The 27189-nt window shown below is 39.1% G+C and overlaps 1 protein-coding gene across 1 annotated transcript in view; it reads right to left on the bottom strand.

Annotated features, from left to right (window-relative positions):
• Positions 1–4736: 4736 nt before the first annotated feature.
• Positions 4737–27189, bottom strand: part of REV3L (REV3 like, DNA directed polymerase zeta catalytic subunit) — a gene marked incomplete at both ends in the record, with an annotated part of 115131 nt that continues 92678 nt past the window's right edge. The window contains 14 exons of the mRNA XM_079532932.1: positions 4737–4877; positions 6969–7178; positions 8549–8795; positions 9709–9899; positions 10956–11093; positions 12513–12627; positions 13527–13636; positions 14435–14641; positions 15553–15661; positions 16605–16849; positions 19766–19907; positions 22312–22430; positions 22979–23097; positions 26824–26939. Coding sequence (XP_079389058.1) covers positions 4737–4877; positions 6969–7178; positions 8549–8795; positions 9709–9899; positions 10956–11093; positions 12513–12627; positions 13527–13636; positions 14435–14641; positions 15553–15661; positions 16605–16849; positions 19766–19907; positions 22312–22430; positions 22979–23097; positions 26824–26939 — 2209 coding nt within the window. The remainder of the gene's footprint in view (positions 4878–6968; positions 7179–8548; positions 8796–9708; positions 9900–10955; positions 11094–12512; positions 12628–13526; positions 13637–14434; positions 14642–15552; positions 15662–16604; positions 16850–19765; positions 19908–22311; positions 22431–22978; positions 23098–26823; positions 26940–27189) is intronic.

Genomic DNA, 27189 nt, shown 5'->3' with positions numbered 1-27189 from the left:
TAAGTCATTTATGCTGTGATGTGAGCTAGCTGGGAAGAAGCTGCTCAGACCACTTAGTTTCTTGGAGGTGGGTGAAGGGTTCTGTTCTGAGTTCCTTGGTCACAAAAGGTTTTCATCAGAAATCTCTTGCCTGTGGTGCTGAACTTTCTTAGCTCGTGAAATATTTCTACTGCATTGGGGGTCGGTGTGTGACAAACCAGGGAATCAAGAAGTTGAATTTCAGGTGATGTAAGTGGGATATCCTGATGGCCAGTCACACACTCTTCTGATTCTGTCACTAAGACAGGACAGAATGAAAGATTAATTTTTATGCCTTTGGGTCACTTAATGGTGGTATATGGGAACGAGAACAAAGAGTGTCGTTTATCTGCTGTGCGGCTTAACTCTGATTACTTGTTAACCAGTGGTGACAAACCTAAATACTTTAAGTACCTGTGATTGTACTTGTGATTTGAATTACTGCACTACCATTGAAAGCTTCAGATGTATGAAGAATATTCAGTGATACGTGAGATAAAATTGTGTTAATGACACAGGGCCATGATAGTGTAAGCCGGTTCAGTCGAAAGGTTTAACAACTTTTCTGGGCTTCCTGTGCCAAGGTTTTTCCACAGCAATGTGTAACAGCGGCGATTTGAGAATGAGGTGGAATTATTGATGAGACAGAGAATCCCGTCCAGTCGTACAGTGTGCCTGCTGGCTCCCTGCTAGTTGGGTGCTGCCCTTTGGCTTTTCTTTCCTTGGGTGATGACACACAGCAGGTGCCTCCTTGTGGAGAAGCTGTGGTTTGTTTGCTCAGATTCATTGCTCCGGGGGAAGGGGGGAAGCCCTCAGGTGTGGTTGTGTCACCGAGTCCTTCCCAGTGAGAACCAAGAGGCAGCAGCTAATGGCAAAGCCTGAAGCAGTAGTTCTGCAACACGTCTACTTGAAAACCAAAAATTAATAGGTTGCTGTTTTTTGAAGCTGTGTGGTCAAAATGTGGGTTGGTCTTCTGTGTTGTTTGGATTTTGTTGTTGTTTGCACTATTATTATTTTTTTTGCTAAGAGGTTTAATGCTGACAAAAGGAAGAGCTCTTAGTGTAACATAGCACAGAACTGTGGATGTTTAGTGTGTGTTTTAGTTGTTTTTGTTCTTTCTCCTGTCCCACTGTGTGTTTAACCTGGAACCTAAGGGCTTTTTCCTTTCTCCTGAAAAGTACTAAGAAAGATGAATCAATTTGTAGTGAAAATGTGGTTTTTTTTTTTCTTTCTGTTTTCTCTTTTTTTTCCTCCTGCAGTGTTGAAGGGCCTCCTTGTCCTGCTGCTGTAGGCATTTAAATGCCATTGCCTGTTTGCCTGATTCTTCTTTCCATGTGTGTATTTATGCACACTTCCAATGCAATGCATGAACCTGCACTTTAACATATGGATTCTCTCCACCTGCTACACAAGAGGTTTTCTTCTTTGCTTAGAGCTTTTGTAAATATTTCTAAACATCTGCCCAAATCCTGTTCTGGCTACATGTGGCAGCATTTGATCAACAGAAGTAGGTCTGTATGGCCTTATGCATTCAGTTAGTTTTATGTAATAGTCACAAAAGAAACGTCCTCGCAGAGAGAATGACAGATTACGCCCGGATTTCTGATAGTTTTCTTTTTCTCTCTTCCCTCCTGCACTCTGCAATAACTAACTGCTATATATTTGGAAAATAGGGAGTGTTATCTGACAGCACGGGCAAATCCTGTTGGTTTTATGGGGAGAGGAGGAGCTTGTGCTTCTGCTCTGCTTTTATGGGATGTACTTTGCCCCCAGGGGGTCACAGGTATCCTCTGATAGAAGGGCTCAGTGCAGGGCAAACAACATCAGGAACCCAAGAGGTGTGGGGCAGCTCCCTGCTGCAAGAGCCATCCATGTGTTTGGCCTGAACCAACGGAGCGACTCCTGACTGTGTTTGCAAAATGAATGAATGCAAGGCACAAAGTGTCCCAGCTGGGTTATGCACCAAAATGGCAAACTTCTGGCTGTTTTCCATCTGAAGTAGAAGTATCTGTAATTAGCAATTTAAAAAATAGAACAATGGAGGCTTCTGCTGATGGGAATCTTCAGTTATTTTAAGAGAGTCTCCCATACCTGAGATCATGTCGTCAGAAAAAAATTAGTTTAAGAAGCTTGCCTGAAAACAAGCAGATTTTAAAAATAACTTGCAATTTGTACACTAATTTCTGAATAAATTTCAAATTAGAATGCTCTGCAAGGAAGATTATTCTCAGGGATAGTTAACAAGTTTTACATAATCAAGTACAGAAAATTAAGGCCCCATTGAGAAATGTGCTTTAATGTCTTTGAACCATCTGTATGTATGTTTATTATATGTATGTGAATAGCTCTATACACAGATAGATAGGTACATGCATGCTTATTTGTGTTTCTGACTAAAGTCATCCTGGAGAATGGAGAAATGCTGCCCAAACTAAAACCCATGACTGGCTGAGTGGCAGTGTGTAACATTGTGTTGGAACAACACCCAGAAGCCTTTGCCTGGATGACTGCAGAACTGTGAGTTGCCTTTTGCCAGGACTGAAAGCTCTCGGTGTCTTAGTTTAGCTTAGGCCTCAAACTTGAATAGCACATACATACAGAGCTTGTGCTCATCTCCCCTGAACACGTGTGTCTAGAATCAGTGGGTGCCCCTTAATGAAAACAAAATGTTAAATGCAATTTAAGATGAAAGCAGACCTAGGACCTTTGCAATGCTGAGCCCAGCTTGTGGCAACTCTAAATGTCCTCAATGCTCAGGGCTGTTGCTTTCCTAATTGATTGGATTTTTGGTGTTCCTCAAGACCTGTTTTAGAAAATGAATATTACTTTTCATATATTTAAATTTCCAAAGTGAATCAGTTCTTGGCATATACACGAGGAGCTATTTACAGTGTCTTTTTAAGTTAAGGCTAAAAGCAGTGTTTAAGCTCTGTGAAGGACTTCTTAAGTGTTATTTATGGTTATTACCATTGCCTTGTTTATGCCAGAAAGTCATCCCGGTGCTGTGGTGAGATGGTTGAATGTCCTGTCATTCACACTTTTGCCTGCAAAAGCAGGACTGCATTGAGGATGGTCATGCTCCCATTTCCTCCAGCATTAAAGGTAAATTCTGACAGTTAAATGTCAAACAATATTTGTATTTAGCCCTGACTCATTCCCAAAGGCTGGACTGTACTGCAGGTACTAAGGAGTTACCGCTGGTGCTTGCACTGCTGCTCTGTAAATGACCCTTCAGTGCTGGAATGTGGAGTGGGCAACAGTTTGTGCCTTGGTGGGTTTTTGGTTCCTTTCCATAAAAGCTCATAGCAGTGTGGATATGTTCTATTATATATTCATCATTTTTATTTTGCTTGTGGTGGGTTTATACAGTACTGTATAATGTGGAATTTATAACACGGGCTTGTACCTTGAATGTAATAAATTCTTAATGGGAGGAGGCACTCAGGTTCCTTTATGTAAATAAAGTTTTGTTCTATTTTTAAAAGCTACTCTGGACTTGCAAATGCAAAGCTTACCCTGTTTGGGCTAATGGAAAACAACAGGAATGTTTTATCCTCTTTGGAGAAGGCCTCCAGAAACCAATACTGAAGTTTTACATCCCCAAGCTTAGGCTGGAAACTGCCCTGTGCATTCTTATTGCATCGGCACTGTATCTGCACCTAGTGAGGGAATCAATGGCAACTGAGTGTTAGAAGGAGGAAGCGTGCAGATTTGTACCATATCATTTTATTCAACTTTAATATGGTTTCCATTATTAACTTCTAAAACAAAATGATTTCCAGTTTAGAAAACAATGCACTGACCACATAATTCCTTTTCCATTTTATACAGTTATACAAATATTCTAAATACACATTTTGTCAAGATGGTGGCAAATAAGATTTAACTGTACAGTACGTAAGGAAAGAAAATATTTTAAGCATATTTAGAAGCAATAGAAATGTCTATACAAAACAAGCAAAAATGGAATAAAATTTTATATTTAAAGTATTGCAACAGTCCCACAGGTTTGTAACAAAAATGTCTTTGCACAGTTCCTCACAATGCCCCATTAATAGCTAAAGCAAGACAGCGATTTTTAGAAAATAATGTTTCAAAATGCTACACATGGTACTACTGTTTGTTTGCACAGTCTGATCAAAATAACAATCTACTCAGAATCAAGCAGAACTGAGGAGGAGATATACCAACCAACTTTAAAATTATCTGTATAAAAGTCATTGCACATTATTTTACTCAGTTGTTTGAAAAGTAAAAAAGTGTATTTACAAAATATTTCGCAGACAAAATTATAAAGTGAATGGATAATATAGAATAACACGTCTTGATACTGACAGTCCAAGAACACACACAAATGGATTTATCGTTTCGAGAGGTTTCAGTGCTCCTTCCTCCAGGAAGTAAACTTGACTTCTACTTGGCAATGGATTTACAGGATGTTACACACAGCTATTTCAACATCAGCATTATAAAACAGTATGTTAGAAACATGAAAGGAAGAAGGAATTTGTACATCTTAAAAAGTGAGCTATTCATAGATCAACAAATGCATTTTTTTAATTTAGTTAGGATAAGCGTTCGTTTTATTCCTCAGATAATAAACCCGACAGTTAAAATGGAAATCCTGGACTAGATGAGTTGAAAAAGCACCATGCACAATAGTCCTAGTGTGGTAAACACTGAAACAAAATAGCACCTGGAGTCCCGTAACAGATCATTCAGAACTGGTCGAGGAGCTGGCGGAGGTACGGCGCCTTCGATAGTTCTCTGCTCACTCGGGACAGCTTGAAAAGCACTGGGCAGTTCAGGGAGACGCACGGGATCTGTCGGTCAAAGCAGCCTGTACAGTTCTTGCATATCTAGATGGCACAAAAAAGCAGAACAGATTGCTTAAGCTTACCTCAAAGCATCGAGGATGTAGAGACGTAGGTGATTTACGCCTTACTGGCAGAGCAGACTGAGCCCTGCAGGCAGCCATCAGCAAGATCTCAGCACAGAGGGACCTGAGAAGCTCCACTCTGCTGCAGCCTCTCCTGCCCTTGCCAAGTGCTGACTTCGATGCCAGTCCCTGGCGGGCAGATGGCAGCCCCTGGAACTGGGCAGGGGCACAGCCTGACAGCACAGCTTGGCTTACAGCCCTTCCAACCAAGTTGCTATTTCTGCTCTGCCCCTGTGTGATGGCACCTGGGAAAAGAACCCGAGCAGCTGAGGGATTCAAGCAGAGCAGCATGTTATACTCATGTTAAATGTACCCTGGATAAAAGTTTCCAGGTGAAACAAGACAAAACTCCAGTTATTCTCTATGCAGGAACAGAACTTCACTAATAAGCCACTTATTTCCAGATAAACTTCAATGAGAGCTTTTACTTTGCAAGTCAGAGCATGCAGGCAGAACAGCTCATTAATGTAGCCAATGCTGCTTTCCAGGATTTTTACTATGAGGTACCTGATTAAATAAATAGCAGTAGGCAGAGCTTTTCCAAAGCTGTTTCCAGAGAACACAAACTGATCTGTTTTCAGGAGTCTTCCCCTGCTTTCCTTTTCTTTTTTTTTTGATTCTTCCCAGTACTAAGCCAGCCCCCAACAATTTTTCCAAAAACTCTGAAGAGCCACTCGTGGTTCCATAAGAATTTTGACCCTGCCTACCACTTGGAACCAGAAATGAAATGTCATATCTACAAACTCCTTTCCTTTGCTGTTAACATCAGTTTCTGTACTTTCCTTCAGTCTCTGAAGACCAAACTGAAGCAAGGTGCTTTCTTAGTTCAGTTAAGCCATGTGTGATTAAACCTGTACATCAATGTTCTGCTAGTGCTGGCATGTTTACATTCCAGGAGGGCCATGCATTTCAGCTGTGAGGGATAGACAAAGCTTCAGATTAGCAGAGAACACAGCTCTTGCTGATGGTTTAAGTCATCAAATACTGACCAGAACTGGACCCCAGCCCTTGCTGACCTGCTGCAATGACACAAGGGTGTCATTCTGATCAAAGCCACTTTGTGATCCTAATGGGGGGCTGGGCCCAGTTTTCATTTATTCCAGGACAAAAACAATGTGAAAGTACCACAGGAAAACTGCAGAATGTGTATCTTGTTCCTTCACTGTCACTTACAATGCAGATCAGGGCCACCATTGCAAAATACAGCATGAAAACGTAAGTCCACAACTTAGTGTAGTATTTAGGAATTGAGAATTATAATGGTTTCCTGGTTTTCTAGGAAGAAAGCCCCATGGGACTGTAGCTAATCACTACAGGAACATTTATTAATATCCCTGCAATTCACCAAGTCATTAAGCTGGTTCACAAACCAGTGCCAAAAATTGATTTTAACAGCAAAATAATTTTAAAATACTATAGTACAAAAATTAGTCAAGAGCACACTTATGACTCTTAGAGGAGAGGCACGGTGCTTTGCCGGCACATAGCGGTGAGCATAGCTAGCCAGTGACACTCTTCATGGACTTCTAACTCAAGGGAAAAAAAAGCATGGGAAATTTCTGACAAGAAGAAAAGTAACAAAAAACTCAGAACGCAGCCATATTATGCACACAAATAATTTTTTCTAGGACTGGAGCTTTTTTTTTGTTGTAAATGGAACATCATCACTTATGTTAGAACAAAAGGTGCGTGTTTCAACATGGTTTTTATCACCATCACTGTAAAAAGGAATCTAAAAACCATCTAAGATACTCTTAAAAAGGAAAAGAAGAAAAGTATCTTTTGTTCTGTTTCTCTCCACCTCTTTGGCTTCAGTCTCATGCAAAGCTAAGGAGAACAGCAGTTGCTGTTTTAGAGCAGTTGCCTTTTAGAGCAGTGGGAAAAGCAAATGAGTTGTAACACATTTAAGACAAGGACTGCACTTCCTTTCTACTGAGGGCATTCAATGACTGCTTTGGAGCTCCAGCCTTTGCCCACAGCTGGCAGCTGGCTGACAGCGCTGTAGCCATACCTTGACCAGCTGGTCTTGCTTGCGCTCCAGCTCTCGGATTTCTTGGTTGAGAATCACTGCCACATGCTGTGGCTGGCTTCTGCACTTAGTACAGATCCCGTACTGGGTCAGTTCATCACACACGGGACAGTGTAAGGTCGTGAAATACTGCGAGATGGTGCCTTTCCGTCCTTCCAGCTCACTGCGGGTGGTGGAGGCAGTTTTCTGAATCTGTTAATAAAATTTAATGAAAAAAAAATTAAGAGGGCAGTAACTTCCAAGAGAGCAGCTTGCTTGCTTTCTACAGTACAGAGATTCTTCTTTTTCAAGGAGAATAGAAGTAACAGCCTCTGGGGTGTGGGTTAATATGCAAATTATGAATGTGAACACATAGGCACAGCAATGGCCTGAAGTGAGGCACTGAATGGGGCCCACTCCTGCTGTGACTTGGTTCAGTAGGAAGCTCATTAGAAAAGAGAAAAACAGCAACCACGACATCCTCAGTCACCTGCTAAGGTCCCAGACTCTGCTCCTGCACTGGTCACCTGCAGGTGCTGCCCTGTTACATGCCCAAGATGCCCTGGCTGCACCACCAGTGGCTGCAAGCCTGGAAACAACCAGCTACACATTTCTGGTGATACAGGTTTTTAACAAAGTGTTACTGCTGCTTGGGCACTCCCACCTCTACCATAAAGAGAAAGTCTTCAGAACATCTTAGAACAGCAAGAGTTCCAATATCCACTATCGTGAGACAGTGAGTACAGCCAAGCAGACAAATATACAGCTATTCCTCTAAAAATAAGCTATTACAGCAAAATATTATTTTGAGCTATGAAAGTGGTAAAAAAATGACAATGTCATCAGCCCTGAACAGAAGGACTGGAAGGAGAAATAGATTTGCTAAGTGAAAAAAATCACACTCAAGGTCTAACAGTCAATCCTGCACATCTGGGCATCAAACCACAGCCCTGTAAAGCGAACAACTTCTACGTCACCTATCGAGGCCTCACTGTGTGAAAAACCATAGAATCATAGAATCATAGAATCACTAAGGTTGGAAAAGACCTAAAAGATCACCCAGTCCAACCGTTCACCTACTCCCAATAGCTCCTACTAAACCATGTCCCTCAACGCAACATCCAGTCTTTCCTTGAACACCCCCAGGGTCGGTGATTCCACCACCTCCCTGGGCAGTCCATTCCAGTGCCTGACCACCCTTTCTGAAAAGTAATACTTCCTCATGTCCAGCCTGAATTTCCCCTGGCGTAGCTTGAAACCATTCCCCCTGGTCCTATCACTAATGACACGAGAGAAGAGGCCGACCCCCAGCTCACTACAACCTCCCTTCAGGAAGTTATAGAGAGCAATAAGGTCTCCCCTGAGCCTCCTCTTCTCCAGGCTGAACATTCCCAGCTCCTTCAGCCTCTCCTCATATGGCCTGTGTTCCAGACCCCTCACCAGCTTCGTTGCCCTCCTTTGAACACGTTCCAGGGCCTCAATATCTTTCTTGCAGTGAGGGGCCCAAAACTGGACCATGATAAAAGCAAACGCTGCACAGAGGCACCGCACTTGCAATCCCATTTGTTTTCAAACACGCTTACCCTTGGCAGCTCATGATACCAGCTGAAGACGTCTATGCCGATCAGTGAGAAGACCCTGGCCAGCGGTGGCAGAATCTGTTTGGTGATGTAGTAGGTGGCGTTCAGCCTCAGGCTGGGGTCCTGCAGCACTTCGGCGGGCCGCCTCACCAGCTGGATGAGGGGCAGCCCAGGCATGCCGTACACAATGACATAGGGCACCCGCTCCCCAACCCGCGGTTCAGAGCGACGGTCGTAGGCGAGCATTCTCCTGTTTAAAAATAGATTTTGTAGTGCACACAGGGACAAAGTACAAGCCAGGGAAACAACGAGGAAACCTCTACACCTGGTGATACGTTTAGTAGCTCTGCAGAAGTCTGAAGCTGATACCTATTACTAAGCACAGGACCGAGCTGTTTTATTTTTAGCAGGTTTAGTCACGACCAAACCTGAGTATTATAAGCTGGAATATGAACCCTAATGCTATCTCCTCTTTCAGGTCACTTGGATTTGCATGCACGTTGCTTTCAAACTACCAGTTCCTTGAAGAAATATATTCACGAAGAACAGCAGCCATGGCACTAAGAAGAGCTCAGGCACCAAGAAAGCAAAGGATTGTTCAACTGGAAGAAAGCATCAACTGCAGGACACAAGTTTTACTTACTTAAAAAGCACAAATTAATTAGAAGATACTTTATGTTTAGCAAGGTAAAACTGGAAAATGTGCTTGTTCACATAATTCATTACAAATAGGCAATGTCAACTGGATGAAATACCAACTCCAGTACTAAAGGCACTTTATAAAAAGTGAAAAATCATGCTGTATTTCACAGCACTATCAGACATTAGTATTGTTGTTTTAAGCTCTAAAATATATATGTAACATCCATGAGTGAATAATCTTTCTGCTCATCATGTCCTTTTACAAAAACTACTGCTGACAGCAGTGAACGCATCTTTTTACAAGTCAATGTCTTGATAAGAGGCCTTACTCTTGAATTTGTCTGGCTTTTTCCAGGAACAAGCAATGGCTTTCTGATGCCTGATCTCTCTTCACATCCAGAAGAAAGTCAGAGCCAACTACTGCAATAACATCTGATGGAGACATCTCTCTGCTACCTGTAACTAAGGTAGTACAAAGGTCAAGGGAAAAATCTATTATTAGTGCTTTTGCATTTCATTACCTGGTGATTTCCAGGGCTGGTACGCAGGATCCAGGCTTGTAAGCAGAGCTACCTCTGTACTCTTTTGCAAAGATGAAGTCTTGTATGCTGGCTTTTCCTTCCAGTAATTTCATGCATTGGTTCTGCACGTACTGTTTGATCTGACTTATGTCACGTGTTTCAAATAGCAGCTTGATAGAACACTCAAGTATCTTTAAAACCAAGGAGAAAGGTTATTTTTTAACTCAAAATAGGAAATTCCAAATAATGGAGTCAATTACATGCAAATATTAATATATTGTTCAGGAAAAGTATCAGTCGTGAACTTGAGTGTTAATATGACAACTGGTTGCACTCTCTTGCACTCAAAGACATTCATAAACACATTACTGAACAGTTTTTTTTTCTCATGTTAATACAGATAAAAGCCTGCAATTCACATATTCTGCTCTCACATTTGTTCTTTTTGTCATGAAAGAATTACACATTATTGTCAGAAGTGGAATTTATAAGGATTAAGAACAACATTCCTGGGATACTGGAAAATATCAAAGATAGCAATATAATCCCATTTTCAATCAGTCTATTCTGAAATTTCACCGTGCTCAGGCAGTGGAATCACTTCGGCAATTACAGAAGTTTTCCAGAGTATGAAGGAGAATGGGTTATTTTTTTTCTGCCATTTAAGATGCTTTTCTAAGATTTTCTGATCACCTCAGTGAGCAAAAAAAATTGGGATTAAAAAGAAGAGTGGAAGTAAATCCTCCTAAGTGCTTGCCTTTCTTACTGGGATACATTTGTTTTGACTTGATTAAGAACAAGAGTCTTTTCTTTTGTAAATCCCAATTCACAGCTTAAAATAAATAGGCAAGGAATTTTACTTTAAATGAATTCTTAGCAGAACTGGATTTTTGTTGGTGAGACATTTAGCAAACACCCTTCAGAGAAAAATCTGTCTCACTCACCTTAGAGTGAGTGGAGTTACTTCTCTGTAAAGTGAATTGGATCAACGACAGTCTTCAGAAGAACTTACATGGAGGTGAACCTTTTTATGGGCTTTATAGGGCCAAAAGGTAGTAGTTAAGGTGGAAACTACAAGACTTTGTGATGCTGCACAAGATCTTCAATTTGTCTTTTAAATGACTCATACCAGAAAAACAAAGTCTCAGACAGCTCACAAAGACCAGAAACTCTGAGAAAGGATAAATGTACAATGAAATAACAGAATACTATGATTTTATTCAGGAAGAAATATCTAAGTATTATACCTTGGAAACAGCAGGACAGGAGTCCCTTCGGACAGTCTCTATGCCTTTTGCATCAAATACCGGGTCCTTCTGGTCCAGTGTTTCATACATGTAACCCACATACCTCTTTTTAGTTTGCAGGACACATGGCAAGTAGACCTGGAATGTTTAAGAAGAGAATTGACACACAGTATAATCTTCGTATCCTTACACTTTTCTGGATTGCAACAGTCAGCATTCTTAATGCAAATGTACTCTCTTTTTTAAAAAAGACAAGAACTTTATTTCAGAAACCTTTCTCTGCTAAAGTAATGGTGTTTGAACTTTCTGTTCTCAAACATCACCTTTTTGAAGCCTATGCCTAAGACTGGTCTCCTTATACATGGATTTTTAGGGTTAAGGTCTCTTTTACCTATTCCCTGTAACCTCTGATTTCATTCTCAATTGTCTCAGTATTCACTGACCAGTTTTAGAAGAAAGAATGGGGAATATTTGCTTCTCAATAATATTATGGCTGTCCCACATCTTCCTGGCTCTCTTGATAAGAGGGAGCAGTGAGTTTAGCAGGCTGAAGAGGACCCTGCACATAGGTGACTATGTGAGGCACTTCTTTACCAGATGCTCCAGCTTTGAGTCTGTGTATATTGAGAATTTTCCTGTCTTAGGAAGCCACTCTACAAGAAAACTCAGTATTTTGAGCCCCAGGACACATAAAGTGAAGCACAAAAACATGTATTCAAATGTATCTCAACACCTCATTATTTTTTCTGGCCAATTCAGACTAATGACACAGAATTACCTCAAAGAAGTGGGAAGGGCCTCTGTACATCAGTCAGTGAGGAAAGGTTTCTGTCTTCCACAGATATCCTGACTTCTCTTGCTAATATTTTTTCTGCTGTATTTTCAGTGAAAAATGTCAATTTGCTGACAATTCTGACTGAACCTCTTGCATCTGGTCTGTACATTAAGAATTTCAAGAACATCTGAACCGATCACTAATGACTTTCCCAGGATAAACCTCCACCAAAATTAGTATCACATTGCCTTGCTCTTCTATAAAAAGCTTACTGTCATTAGTACTTTTTCCAAAAGCCTACTGAATGAATGTTTGTCATTCTCATTTTATATGTATATGTATAACACAGACATATCCTGAAGTGTGTGAAAGCTGACAGAAGAATAAACATCTGGTTAGTAGTTAATACACTGGAATCTCTTTAAGGGTTGGTTTACATTCTCTCTAACTGAGTTTGTTTCCTTCTATGTATATAATACCAAACCGAGGGAGACATTTCCAAAACTTAATGAAAAGGGAACTTCAAACTGTCTGGTGCTGGCAGTGCAACAGGCCACCAGGCACCCAGATGTGAAAGTGGGAGTAGCTCTCTTTGCTTTCAGTCTGCAGCATTCTTCTGACAAGATCACTATAGCATTACGAAGGAGCTGGCAATACACCCACAAGAACAGTACAGTGCACGACTGTTGTTTATAATTACATTACGTTGAAGTCCAGAAAAATCTTTTATCTTCACAACGCTTTCAACTCAACACATTTGAAGTAAAACATTCTTCCTCTACCTTTTCAAACTTCAGTTTAACAGGTTTGGGGTTTGTCGCTGTTACAGCTTCAGCAATTTCTTGACCAATCTTGAAAGATTGCTCCTTAGTGGCTCCTTTCAAGAGTACAAACATGCTGCAAGAAATCAGACATAGGAAATAAGACTAAATTTGTCCAACGTAGTTTCTGAAGCTTATGAGCTAGTTTCCTGATGGCAAGGCAAAAACACACAGTTATAAATTCGGTTCAATTCTATCATATTGAAAAGCCAAAAACCTGAGAAACTTCAGTATTCAGTGGAAAATCAGGAGTGCCAAAGGCACAATGAATGCTGAGGGCTGCAAGTGTGACTACTCCAGGCACTGCAAAACTTCTGAGTTCTGAGAGAACTGTAGGGATCTCTGGGTATATATGGTGCTCCCTTCACTATGGCCAGCAAGAGGATCTAACTTCCCCTAAGAGTTCTTTTTTCAGAGTATGTGTAACTACGACAAATCTACTATCTTTGAAATTTGAAGTCTTTCATCACTTCTGGCTGAAATTGCACACTGGATTCACAAGTCATTAAAGAGGAACAACCAGATCAACTTTGTTTCTCAGGGCAGAGAAATGATCAGGCAGACTCATCATTTTATGCTTTGGTGGCTGCTTCTGAATTGCATCCACACATGAAGCTTAAAAGAGGTTTTCCTCTAAGCATCAGCATGCAATATCTATTTTCCAACAAGAATGTCATCAGGAACAGGCACAAAAATACTCATCAAAGAAGACTTATATTACTTAACAGCAGAAAAAAAAAAAAAATTCTCTTCTTCCTGTTCCATAACATTTCCTAAAGAAAGAAATCCCTCTAAGCGCTCTCTGAGAGTCCTAAAAAAAAACTCCAGGAACATAAACAATCTTTTCTTTGCATTATTTTGCAAGACAATAAGCAACACCCCAAAAAGGGGTCATGTACCTTTTTCAGTATCATAAGCCCTTGTTGTTGAGACAACAGAAAAATGTATCTACGTAGAACTACTATGGTTTATTACCTGTCCGTATCTCCATACACAACGTGAGCACCCCATTTTTTGGTATCATTCACCAGTTTTATAGCACGCTCCAATGTTTCTCTGGCTTTGTGGACAATGCTGTCCCCAAGCTGCAATGTTAAAGAGAAATTGAAATTCTTTATTCTAATGCTGAAACTCTTAGTGAATACAGTCTAAACTGATTTGATCTGCTTATGAAAACTACTGTATAGAGACACTGTATTATATTTCATGGCTTAAAAGAATATAATAAATTAAAAATAAAAAGCTTGCTTACATCACACTATCATAGCAGGAATTAAAAGAAGAGTGATCAAATTATTACAAAAGAATTAAAATAAAATTTGGTTTAAACTTCTTCAGGCACATGAAAAGCAGGAGAACAAGAAAATACTGCTTAGGATTGCTTTATTCAGTGTTTGGGTTCTGATGATTCCTCCTTTTATAGCAAGTACAAAACAGCTATGACGTTTTGTTTTATTTCCACCAGTAGAATTGTAATCCAGTTTACCTTTGGAGAAAATTCTATAGAAATGCCAAATCCAATTTTTTTTTTTAATGGGAAAAAGAAAAGCAATACTTTTTTTTTTTTTTTTTTTTTAAAGAAAAAAGATAACAAATCCCAAAGTTACTACAAATAAAGAATAGCTCTTACAATGCTTCTCTGATTATAGAATCATAGAATGCTCTGGGTTGGAAGGGACCTTTAAGATCATCTAGTTCCAGCCCCCCTGCTATAGGCAGGGACACCTCCCATAGACCAGGTTGGTCACAGCTCCACCCAGCCTGGCCTTTAATGCTTCCAGGGTGGGTTAAATACATTTCAAATAATAATACTGTGCTATCTGTCTATACATTAAGAACAGTGTATTTTTCAGTTTTTCTGCATTTTTATCTGCAACCCTTACCTCAATACATGGCATTCTTCCAGAAAAATTAGCAGCAGTATAACCATATGTAAAATTAGCTATATATTTAAGACCTAACTGACGAGCTTCAAGCATTCGAGTTATAGCCTTGTCATGTTTGTAAGCCTTCATGGACTGTTTCACCATTATCCTTGTCTTCAGGATTTCTTCAAGCATTCTCGGCAGCACGCCCTTTCTTACTGAAGGCTGACATAAAGAGAACAAGGAAAAGAATTACATTTAAAAGCTTTGCCTAAATAGTTAAGAGTAGAAGCAAAACCTAGAATCTTTAGATAATCACTGATAAGAAGACAAATTAACGAGCAAGATGCCCTAGGCACCAATGGTTTAGCTCTTCATGTAAATATAAGTAACAAGTACAATACAACAATACAAGTAATGTAGAATACAGGCAGAGCTCTTAAGGGCAGGATTAACAGCTTTTTGTTGTTCTCATCAGCTCTGCTAAAGTAATGTTTTGCTAACCTTTTTAACAAAAATGGTACTTCAACAGTTAACTCGCTCTATTAATTCTGAAAGCATCAGAAGGTGAAGGAACATTATCCTCTAAAAATTCTACAAGCATTCTTTACCTAAATTTTTGTTTTACATTAATTCATATATTTAATGTATGTTGATGACTGGCTAATTACTTGTAAATGCTTCAGGCCATATTTATTAATTCATTATAAATCAGCCAGCAATACACGCAGCATAAAATGAGAGCAATATAAATCAAGTCAGGGAGTTTCATCTCCCAAGCCATGATGCTTTGTCTAGGAAAGCACACTGGTTTTCATCCAGGAGAAGAATGAAGTGTTATGTGCAGATAATTACTGTTTGATCCCCAAACTGCACAAGTGAAACATACAGTTTAATTATAGATGAAGTAAGTCTTTGGTATAAGTGAAAGCATAAAGATGACATTTTATTTTCTGAACTGCCATAAGTTCAGTGCTCTGACAAGTATCAACAAACACTGGGAAATGAGACTAAGCCTCCCTCCTCTTCCATCTGCTCTTAATGCAGCCAAATTTAAACTGCAGCATCAATTTCATCTTGAGCTAGTGAGCCAACAGGAAGTGGAAATGCCTGTCACACAGCACTGACATCATTACCTTGACAAAAGCCACACCACTGGGTGACACTGTGATATCATGCCTAATCTGGTAAAGCAAATCAGGAGGTACTCTCAGAGAGGTGCAGCCAAATTTGAATGCATCATATCTAATAAAAGAAAAATTAAATATGAACATCATTCGTTCATTCATTCATTTACAGCCCAATGAAGCAAAACCACCAACTCATATTAAAATGTGATAATGCCAGCAAGGACAGAATAAAAATCACAGTCTCAGGTATAAACAGACCATCATTTGAATTTTTTTTAGCTTCAAACAAAACATTCAAGGAGTGAAGTAGTAATACATGGCTAAATTCCACAGAGGGTAATTTACCCATCCCTTCATTAATGAGTTATTTCCAAATGTTGAGTTAGTGGGAGCAAACAATCGCACAGCAATCTTGTATGGAAGCTACACATGCCTACCAAGTAACACATTGCATATATTTCCTTCCTATTAGTTCAGAATTTCAAATCTGAAACTTGAAATTCTGCTGATGACACTCAGTAATCAATGCATTCATCTTTCTTTTCTTCCAAATACTATTTTATAAAGGTGATTACAACAAACAGTAAGATTTTCATTTTTCCCCAATTAAGAGAACTACTGCTAAGATCAAGAAGAGGCTACACCGAATAACTAACTGTATCTTTTCATTTTGCATCATTAAGACAAGAGTGAACTGCAACGGTTAAAAGAGGACAACAACAACTTATGAACACACTGTGGAAAAATACTAGTCCTGTTTTGAAAACAGATAATGGATTTATACAGTGTTTCAATTTGTTCTGAAGCAATATTAAAAACTAGCATCACCACCGTAATGGAATACATGCCCATACATGCACAAACACACATTACTACTATTGTTATGCACATACATACACCCACATGGTAAACCTTTATCATCTCATATTTTGTAACAGAAAATGGGGCTATTCATATACATCCATGATTTCCAACAACACGTGAGGGTTCTCAGTATCTTACAAAAGATGCTGCCATCTCTGCTGAACCAAAGTTCACAAGAAACAAAAATAACTTACTTTCCTAAGTTTTCAACAGGTCCCAGACAGGTAGAAAAGCAGTAGTTGTATGCGATCACAATGGAAGGATACAATGACTGGAAGTCTAGTACAAGAACAGCATTGCTGTAGAAGCGGGATTCGGGCTCCATTATTAAGGGAATGCACTGAGGGGCTTTCATTTGAGCTCGCTGCTGGATACTGGGTGTCACAGGGATGTAATTCATTGGCTTGGCAACACGCAGCATCATAGATTCCACACGATACTGTAAAAAAGAGTGGATACAGACATTATCATTTCAAAAACATAGAATAAATATGGTTATATTAAAACTATATAAGTATCTACTTAGATTTCCTGAGTTTAGTGCACAATTGTTTTTGAAAATAAAGAGCAATACTCTTATTTTTCACGCACACTTTCTATCACATTTAATTGAACTTTTTTTTGTGTTTCCTCATCATTTAGCCATACCCATTAAAAATGAAGTACTTCTGATTTACTTCTATGTGAAAAAAAAGCATCCGGTTCAGGATAAAAATTAAAAATCCAACAGGCTACAACAATATTATACGACCATGTTACAATCAGTGAATGAATTTGCTAATCTACATTTTAGTCAGACTTGCAAAACTGATATAAAAAAAGATACAAAATGCAGCTGATTTGTTTATCATTTGCTTTAGGAATTTGCACAGAAATTTTATGTAAGCAGTCCAGAAAACAGAGAAATGGCATGCAAGTTCTGTAAGTTAGTACTTGTGTCTCCAAGGTTGTGACTGTGCAAGATAACTAGAATATATTTGGCAGCAAAAGAATCAAGGGAGGAATATGTAAACCCATATCTCAAGTCGCCTTTTGGATTTTAAAGCTTTGCAGTGGGTATCGTGCTTTCTCCCTCATGATGCTACAAAATAGTATAGGAATAAATTTAACAAAGACTTTTAGATATTGCAAAGGGATATATGTGGAGGCTGCCACATTAGAGAGAAATCAGCTCCAATTATTTATATATTATTCAATATTTACAAGCACTAAGACTACGTAATCACTCACTATATCTATTTTCAATAAAAAAAACCAAAACAGCTGAAAATTATGTACATAGATGGCAAAGGACTGAAAATCCTGAAAAAACAATCCTACAGTCCTAAGACCCCCTGCTTTGTCAGCAATTAAATCACTATTCCAAAGCCCTTTGCCTGATCTATTATATACTCAGTCATTGTACTGAACTGATTCGGTAGTTTCCTTAATTTAGATACTCTAAATGAAATTACAGAGCCAATAGCTTTAACAAGATCCTATCACCTTACAAACAGACTGCAAAGTGCAATTGTACTGTAGCATAAGCTGCTGTTGTCTCTGTAAACTTGTGTATGCAGTGATGGGCTCAGATGTGTGAAGAGATGGTCGGGGTGTCAATCTGTGCAAGAGCTAATTTTTTTTTTCTTCTATTTTTCAGCAACTTCTTCAACTACCTGACTAATAATCCACACTATGAACATCTCATGTTAGAATTGTTTAGTAAGCTATGGAATATTCAAGACAGCTTAACAAGAAAAAAAATGAACTTCTGAAAACTCTTGTAAAGCTTAATAAAAGACACTTAAAAACATGCACAAAATTAACTGAAAACCTTCCTAGCACTATTTAATCTTAACATCTTTTTTAGATAAGGAGAAAAGGAACATATTCCTAAGATGCAGTGATAATTCTGAGTGAAAAAAAAATAAAAATCTCAGGTGACTGGGAGTTGTTGCAACTTGCCATTTTCGTGAACTAGAAAGTTTCAGTGGTAGAAAAAAAAATGCTCACAGAAGGAAAGAGAAAAGAACAGTCAGGATAGAAAATGCTGCATGTTTCTATTGCTCACTCCCACTCACAGCCATTTGAGAAAATGACAGGCAGAACAGTCTTTGCAGGCTGCAATCATGATAGTTGAAGCGTAACTACAATTGGCAGTGTGCCAGTCACACCCTCCCTGTCCCTAACTGCATTTCTCTTCCCTTACTCCAACAGGAGCACTTATTTTTTTTGTAACACACTATGCCAATTCAGAGAGCTGAACTGGCGAATACCTATCAAACACTCCTTTCTCCCCACCTTCAGCTCCCCATCAGCAAAAAGTTAAAAAAAATAAAATAAAATAGGGCTGGTATAGCTCTGCATCAACAAAAACATGCACAGGCTTAAGAGCTGACACAGGCAAGCGCAGTCAGGGAAAATAGGTGGCAACATTTTAAAAGTGGCTTTATTCACTTCCATTTTTAATTCGTTAAGGAAATGCAGCCTCAGCCACTCTAGTTTTTGGCTGGCTTAAGACATCAGCTGTTTAGGACATTCGCTTCTAAGTTGCAGTTCTGTTGACAGAATTTGGCAAAGTAATCAAATCCCGGTCAGCTAGCTGTCTATTAAAACAGAAAGCAGAAAGATGGTAGGAAAGACAACAGAAGAGCAAACACATTAGTGAGAACAGGTCTTGCATTTCAGGTGCTGTTCAAGTCTCACATGAAGCTGTGAAAACAGCCTAGACAATCGGAACCTGGGCAAGGTAAGTCCTTCTAAGCCATGGAGACTCCTGGTGTCCAAAGGAAAGAGCAAAGTAAATCTGTCCTGCTTCCTTTTCTTTTGATGTCAGCATCAAATTAACACAACTATGCACCTGGCATTACATCTGTACTTCATAAAGCAAGAGTGTTTCCTGTCTTACTGTCAAATCTCACCCAGTGATCTCCTGCACAGGCGATGTCACTTATAACACACACAGAGTTGTTCTGCCTGCCATGGAAGAAAATCATCTCCTCTCTAAGATATGCTTTATTATCTCACTTGATATCTTAAAAAGTTTTCATTTTCAGACTCATGGAAGTGTGAAAAATATCAACCCACAATAAAAATTTAGTGTTTCAAAAGTCCGTAGAGGAGATTCACTGGAATAATTACATTTGGGGCACTCTTAATTATTTTCAGTAGCTATTTTTAATATCTGACACTAATTATTCAATCCGTTCTTATTGCTTTTGCATTGCCTTTCTTAATGTTTAATTTTCACATTATACAGAACAGCGCTCCGACCTCATAAAAATACTTACAGTGGCTCTAAACATATACTAATGTACATAAACATTTTGTAATGACTACTTTGCTTTTGTGAAGTGTAAGGAAAAGTAAATCTTACCTGGGAGCCTCTTGTTAAAACATGTAAGAACTGAATGCCAAAAAGTCTCGCCATTTCACTTGTTCTGTCGATCAAATCCAGTTTTCGTAACAACTGGAGGTTCCCGTGGACTCGGCTAACATAATGATCAACCATTTTCCATCTGTGAAAGTGAACACCTTGTTATATAATTAGGAGAGTGCTGCTCTAAGAAAAATATATTTTGATGACAGCTTATTACAAACAAACAAATAAAATGTTCCTTAGGATGTTTTCATACAGTTGTTTCAAAAATGTGGCACGTGTACACTTACACATTCTAAAGATACACACAGAATGTGATATAGTAACCTACTGCTAAGGCACACTGCAGTAACATGCTAAACTCTGTTTTCCTTATCACAGAATCATAGAATTGCTCAGGTTGGAAAAGACCTTAAAGATCATCAAGTCCAACCACAACCTGACCATTACCTATATTATCCTAACTCAAACAACCCTCTGCTTAATCATGTCCCTGAGCACCACATCCAAACGGTTTTTAAACACATCCAGGGATGGTGACTCAACCACCTCCCTGGGGAGCCTATTCCACTGCTTACCAACCCTTTCTGTAAAGAAGTTTTTCCTGATATCCAACCTAATCTCTTCCGGCACAACTTGAGGCCATTTCCCCTCATCCTGTCACCTGTCACCAGTGAGAAGAAAACAACCCAGCTTTCACTGTAAGCACCTTTCAGATATTGGAAGAGAGCAAATAAGGTGTCCCCCTCAGCCTCCTCTTCTCCAGACTAAACAGCCCCGATTCCTTTAGTTGTTCCTCATGGGACATATTCTCCAAGCCTTGACAAGCCTTGTTGCCCTTCTTTGGACCTGCTCCAGCACCTCAATGCCCTTTCTGTGCTGAGGTGCCCAAAACTGAACACAGTACTTGAGGTGAGGTCTCACCAGTGACAAGTACAGCGACAGGATTACTCCCCTATTCCTGCTCAACACACCATTCCTCATACAAGCCAGGATGCCATTGGCCTTCTTGGCCACTTGGGCACACTGTTGGCTCATATTCAGCTGACCATCAGTACACCAAGGTCCCCTTCTGTCAGGCAGCTTTCCAGTCACTCCTCCCCAAGCCTGTAGGGTTGTCTGGGGTTGTTGTGACCAAAATGCAGGACACTTGGTACGAATGAAACTCACAGTTTACCTTGGCCCATCAATCCAGTCAACAGAATCATAGAATCCTTTGAGTTCCACAGACCCTGCTAAGGAGCCTGTTCCCTTCTTTCCTGTAGCTCCCCTTTAGATACTGAAAGGCTGCTATCAGGTCACTTCGCAGCCTTCTCCTCTCCAGACTGAACAGCCCCAGCTCTCTCAGACTGTCCTCATAGCAGAGGTGTTCCACTCCATGGATCATTTTTGTGGCCCTGCTCTGAATATGCTCCAACAGGTCTCTGTCTCACCTGCACTGAGGACTACCTGGATGCAGTACTCCAGGTGAGGCCTCACCAGTGCAGAGCAGAGGAGCAGGATCACCTCCCTCAACCTGCTGGCCATACTTCTTCCAATGCAGCCCAAGATACAACTGGCTTTCTGGGCTGCAAGGGCACATTGCCAGCTTGTATCCAGCTTCCCATCTACTAGTACCCCCAGGTCTTTTTTGGAAGGGCTGTGCTCAATCCCTTCATCCCCAGCTTGTATGGGTAGTAAGGATCGCTTCGATCCAGGTGGATTTGGATTTGTTGAACCTCATGAGGTTCACCTGGGCCCACTGCTGAGGCCTGTCGATGTCCCTCTTATCACCCTGAAGAATTACTAAACCAGAAACTTTAGCTTCTCTTCATCTGTTTACATGCTTTTTTTGTGTGTTTTTGTTGTTGTTTATTTGTTTCTTTTTTTTCTTGCGTGGACTTTTGTGGTAATAACCTTTCATGGAGTTTGTTGAATTTAAATTTGTAATTTCAACACTAAACTAAGTTCCCACATAGTCCAAAAGTACTTAAGATATCAAACGTGTGTTATGAAAGACATTCAAATCAGTACTCACACTAATATGAATTGCTGACATGACACAACACCAAAACACTCCAAGGAAGAGTGAAGCCCACTGTGATACATGTCATTTACAGATATTTTTAAGCAGCTATAGCTACTGCCTGAACATCTTGTACACTGTTCTGTACTATTCTTAAGCCTAGCTTAGATGGCATGCACTGCAAAGTAAAAGAGAAACCTGCCAGTTTGTTAGAAATCCTTCTGATGAATCCTATATACAAAATAAAGATCCTACAGAACTTCAAAACAGTACTCTATTCAGACATGCTGGAACTGCAACTTAAAATTGCTTTGCTATTTTAAAAAGAAAAACAAAAACATCATATTGAGGGTATAACTATACAATAGAACACATCAGAACAGCAGAGTAAACAAGGTCATGTTGCTGGATGTAGATTGTTCTAGTGCATCAGCTAAATTGTTTATTTCTCTCTATGTTGATTTTAGCTTGTATTTACCCTTATGCTGAGAATCTAGCCTTAGAAAGAACAAACAAAAATCTCTTAAAAAAGGATTACCTGTAGACATCCGCCTTGTTATCAAACCAGTCGGACAGGACTCGGAAAGTAAATAAAGGAAAACGTTGATGAAGAACATGAAAGCCCACATTTTCAAAGGTGTAATTCATTAGATTCACCTACAAAAATGCAGAGGTTGTGTTAACATGCACAAAGTCTTTCACAGTTAAGGAAATCTTTACTTCTGAAGAATGCTAACAACTAATTTATTGCCTTTTTATTAGTATTCTTTGGTACCTAAGTGTAAACATCTATATTTAGAAGTCCCTAACTATTTACAAGTCATAAAATAATATCCTTCATCAATTGAACAGACTACACAGAATTAGAGATCACGAAGACCGGGTCTGATCAGAACAAAGTCTTTTAAGATTGAATCAGCTGAATGTTGAATGTGAAGTTATGAACAGCAGAACAAGTGAGTCTGAGAACTCAAAATAAGTACTTAATTTAGTACAAGTGCTGTACTAGCTGATTTGTTAAAACAGCTAAGTTGGCTTCAGTATTTTACATTTTAGTGACACACAAAATCTATTCTCAAAGAGTAGGAGACAGATCTGAAAAGGTGCACAGAAACAGAAAGGTACATAAATTACATTAATTTTCAACAGTATACAATAATCAGAAAAGCATAAATTCAATACATTAAACTGCTTTTAAACATTACCTCATTTCTCATCATTCTCCAAATATTTAAGATAATTCTCCCAACAATATTTATTTCACTCATTGTATCCGACCCATATTCATCCAGCTCAGCTGCGAATCTGTTCTCTTTATTATCATCTAATGGCATTAAAAGAAAATATATTGAGACAAGTTAGAGTCCAGTCAACATTATCCCTCTGCTCATTCAAAGGGGTTTACAAAAATAATACTAATTGTACAAGATTGCTAAACAAAATTTCTCCAAGTTTTTCCACTCTTTCCGCTCTCTGAAGATAACTTTTCGGTTTCACTGAAATGGTGTCCATGGCAATGTATTCTCCATAGTGAATATTTTGGCTAAGCAACGCTGATGTAACATGAGAGCTAGCTGCAAGTTTATTAGTGCATAATACACACATGAAAAGTGATTTCAGCCCAGAAAAAATTATAACTCAAGGTTTTACTTCTAATGTTTTTACACAATTGGTACCAAGTCATAGGAGAGAAAACTCAGCACTTTTTATTCTGTGAAAGCAAAAGCATTACAGTGGGAGGAGGTACACGTAAGTTCTAGATAGCACAAATGAGAGAAAAGGAAACATGAAGGAACAAATGCAGAGGCAGAAGTAGCAATCTGACTTTCTGTAACACAGTGGTGATTTCCCCATAAGAAAAATAATTTTTTTCCATCTTTTTTTTTTTTTTTTTTTTTTTTTTTGATACACTGAAATATTGTAACACAGGAGAAGACAGTCTCTGGTACATATTCCTTGAAAATGTCATTTGTTCAGAAAACCTGAAGCTACAGGTTTGGTATTCTTTCCTGACAAATCTAACAAAAGTGAGGAACTTAAATTTCACCCCCTTTTTTTAATATATTTTAAATTGGAGGCAGAAATTACCTCAGCATTTTTCTAAGACTGCCTACTTTCTCCAGCGTTACTCTGGTACTTCTCTTCTGACTTCCTTCGGAGATTCACTATGCATCTCAAGCTCCCTGCACGTCTTGCTGGTAAACACAGGTGACTGAGGATACTGTGGTCACAAGAGACCCGCTCCCCCATCAAGCAAGGGAATTTGCATACAAGGTGCATTACAGAATTACAAAAACCTGCAATGTCTACAACTGGCATGGGGAATACATCACAGAACCATCTGAGCCTCTTTGGAAGGAGAACTGGATATTTTTCCTACCTTTCAAGTGTGTGAGATGAAATAAAAAGAAGCCTCCCCTCATCCTATTCCCTACTCTCTGCTGTTGAGTTGTGATGCAAAGAAGGAAACAGGAGTACACAGTGCACATAGAAAAAAAAAAAGCCACTCAGTTCAGGCACGGTACTCACTTATCTTGCCATGTGTTCTAATGACTTATGTACAGTTCACTTCTAAATGGCAGAGGCAGCACCAGACTCAGCCAATAAAGCCAAATCAGAGAGAAGTCCAGCTTTCTTTAAGTTGAAATCACAGGAAAGGGAAGGATAAATACCTTCCATCTGTATTTCAAAAGGAAGAAAGAGCAGCATGCTGCTTGACGGAGCACTTCCTGTTCTGAAAATGCAGTATGTGAAGAAGGGATGGAAATATGAATCATAGGGGGTGGAAAAGCAACAGGAACACAGAAGGGGTAACATCCATGGACAAGGAGGCCACAAAGAACAGAGAACAACACTTGTACATTTATGGTCATGCATGCAAGCCCACACTTATGGAATGACATTTTAGGAGGAGCTCAGTGTGAAAATTTCCTTATCTTTCTCCTGTAGTTCAATGAAAAAAAAAAATTACTTACATCACATACCTTAAAATAAAGTATTTATAAGAACTAGTGTTAAGTGTTATGTATTCCACTTCTGGGGTACATTTAACACCTGGCACAAGAACTTGTATACTATGAATACGAGTGCTGTGAAGATCATGCTTATGTCATGCAGGTTCATAGAACCTATGTTCATAGGTTCTCTTTATGTCCAAAGATATTAAGACCTACAACTCTATATTCCTTCACTGTAACTCAACTCAAGTTATGTAGGACTCAATAGCTCCAGGGGAGGAAACCTGATTCTGAAATACACAGAGATATCACCAAGAACCACACAGTTCCCAGGGAGGTAACCTTTCTTCTCTGAGGAACTTTTCATGCATATTCCACTTTTAGTAATTTCAACAACAGCTTGCTATGAAGCTGTGTACTAAAGACAGCTTTGTTGATGTAACTGTTGATTCTGCAACAACTGAAGTGCAGGCACAGCTGTCCTGCAAGACAAGAGCTGTGATCCTGTCTGAGAACGGGAGACACATTAGTTACTGAATTGAAGTTAACAAACTGCCCTGAGCTGAAGAGACAGATAAGTCACATTTCCAAGTAGTGCAGGAAGCCCTTGTGATCTTTGGAAGCTTAAGAAACCTTTGAGTGCAATACTTATCATTAATCTCACAAAAGATACTGCTAATCTTGAAGCGTAAGGGCCCAAAAGGTTTTCTGAACATGCTTCAATACATCTTAAGACTATATCCAAAAGTACTGTTATTGCAACCACTGCATCACCTCAACTGGCGCCATCAAAGAAATTCAACAACAAGGTTTGTGCAATTAGCTGCTATTCCCGCAGAACAAATTTTATGCTGAAGTGGGAAATTCATGACCTTGGATGACCAATTCACACATAAACAAAGCACTTAAAAGTCCAGCTGCAAACAACTTTCAACTGGAGATGCACATTTATTCCTATATTTTCTTGTCCCTGAGCGGTCTCTGTAACTCAGACATTTTCTAAACAAGTCACGGTTATCAAGAGTATATAAAGATTTTTAAAGTATAAACGGAGACCAGAAATGTTCAAACTTCAAGAAAGAAGTGAAAGTTTTTAATGAGACAATCAGAGGCAAGCACTTCTGATTTCATGGCTGCTTAGTACAGATCTTCAACAAGAACCCTGTCAAACTTCTGCTGTTGTTTTTGATTTTCAAAATCCTATCTCCCTCATCCACATCTTTTTTTGACAACCACAAAAAGCTACAACAAATTTTTTAGAAAATTTTTACTTCATAAAGCTACTGACTCTTCTCAGGTCAATTTATTTTTTCAGCTGTTCAGTAATCGTGATCTTCAGAATGACAGTTTACATTACTTGGCTAAGTGTAGACAAAAAGATAACACTCTCCTTGATAACTTTGCTCAGGTTTTCAAGAAAGAAAACAATGCAAACAGATCTTTTTCTGAACGCCGGAAGGCATCAGCAGGTAGGACAGTAATGTTTTCCCACAGTACATGAATGGCCACTAAAAGCAAGGGCTATATTACAAACCAGGAGCATCTTTCATGTCATTGTACTCCAGTTGCATGCAATAATTATGGCAGCTAGCAGGAATATAGATATGACTGAAGCCATAGAGAAGAGCAGTAGCAGGAACACCGCTAGGAATCCAAAACTTTCTGTCATTTATTTGTGTTATGGAATTACAATTAGAACTAACACCAAAAGGTATACAACGCAGAAAAAAGAGACTGGTTTTCAGTGATGAGCTGAAAAGTTTCATCACCTTTGTACTTCAGGCTTTCTACTTCGGGATGCAGTAGAATATGCAAAATGGGATCCCAGCAAGAAAACACACAAGTATTCAAAAAGAGTTTAGAGTTGTGCATATGGAATACACCCAGAAGTGGAATACACAAGACATTTCAAGATTCAGCAGATACTGAAAACTGCTATCTCGTTGGTATTTATTTTTTTGTAATTACACCTATACCACAACAGCAACAACATAAAAGAGGCCTTTTTGAAAAATTACTCTGCATTCTTTATTTATAGATTTCAACTTTTTTTTTCTGGTGTAACTCAACTGAAACCCTATATAGTAACTTACCTGGCACACGAGAAATCATCTGGCATAAATCAACATTTAATGCAGCAGCCCTCTGTAAGAGATAACCCCAGGAATGCATCTGGACTTCATAGCCTAACAAAATGTCTGGGTCATATCTAGAGGGGGGGAAAAAGAAAATGAGCTTCATATTATTTAAGAAAATATTTTCCACGAGCAGAGTATAAACAAGATTTTACTCTAATTATGGTCAAAAAAAGGATTTTTGTAACAAAAAAACTGGAAAGAAAAAAAAAGATATTTTCATTGGGAAAGCAACTTTTTTAATACATACCTATGCTGTTTTAGCCTTAAATGAACAAAATTGAAAACTGACAAGAGCTAATAAAAGCTGTATCAAGCATGACT

Source organism: Tetrao urogallus (assembly GCF_951394365.1).
Source record: "Tetrao urogallus genome assembly, chromosome: 2".
Lineage (NCBI taxonomy): Eukaryota > Metazoa > Chordata > Aves > Galliformes > Phasianidae > Tetrao > Tetrao urogallus.
Note: the sequence above shows the minus strand (reverse complement) of the source record. Positions and strands in the feature narration are given on the sequence as shown.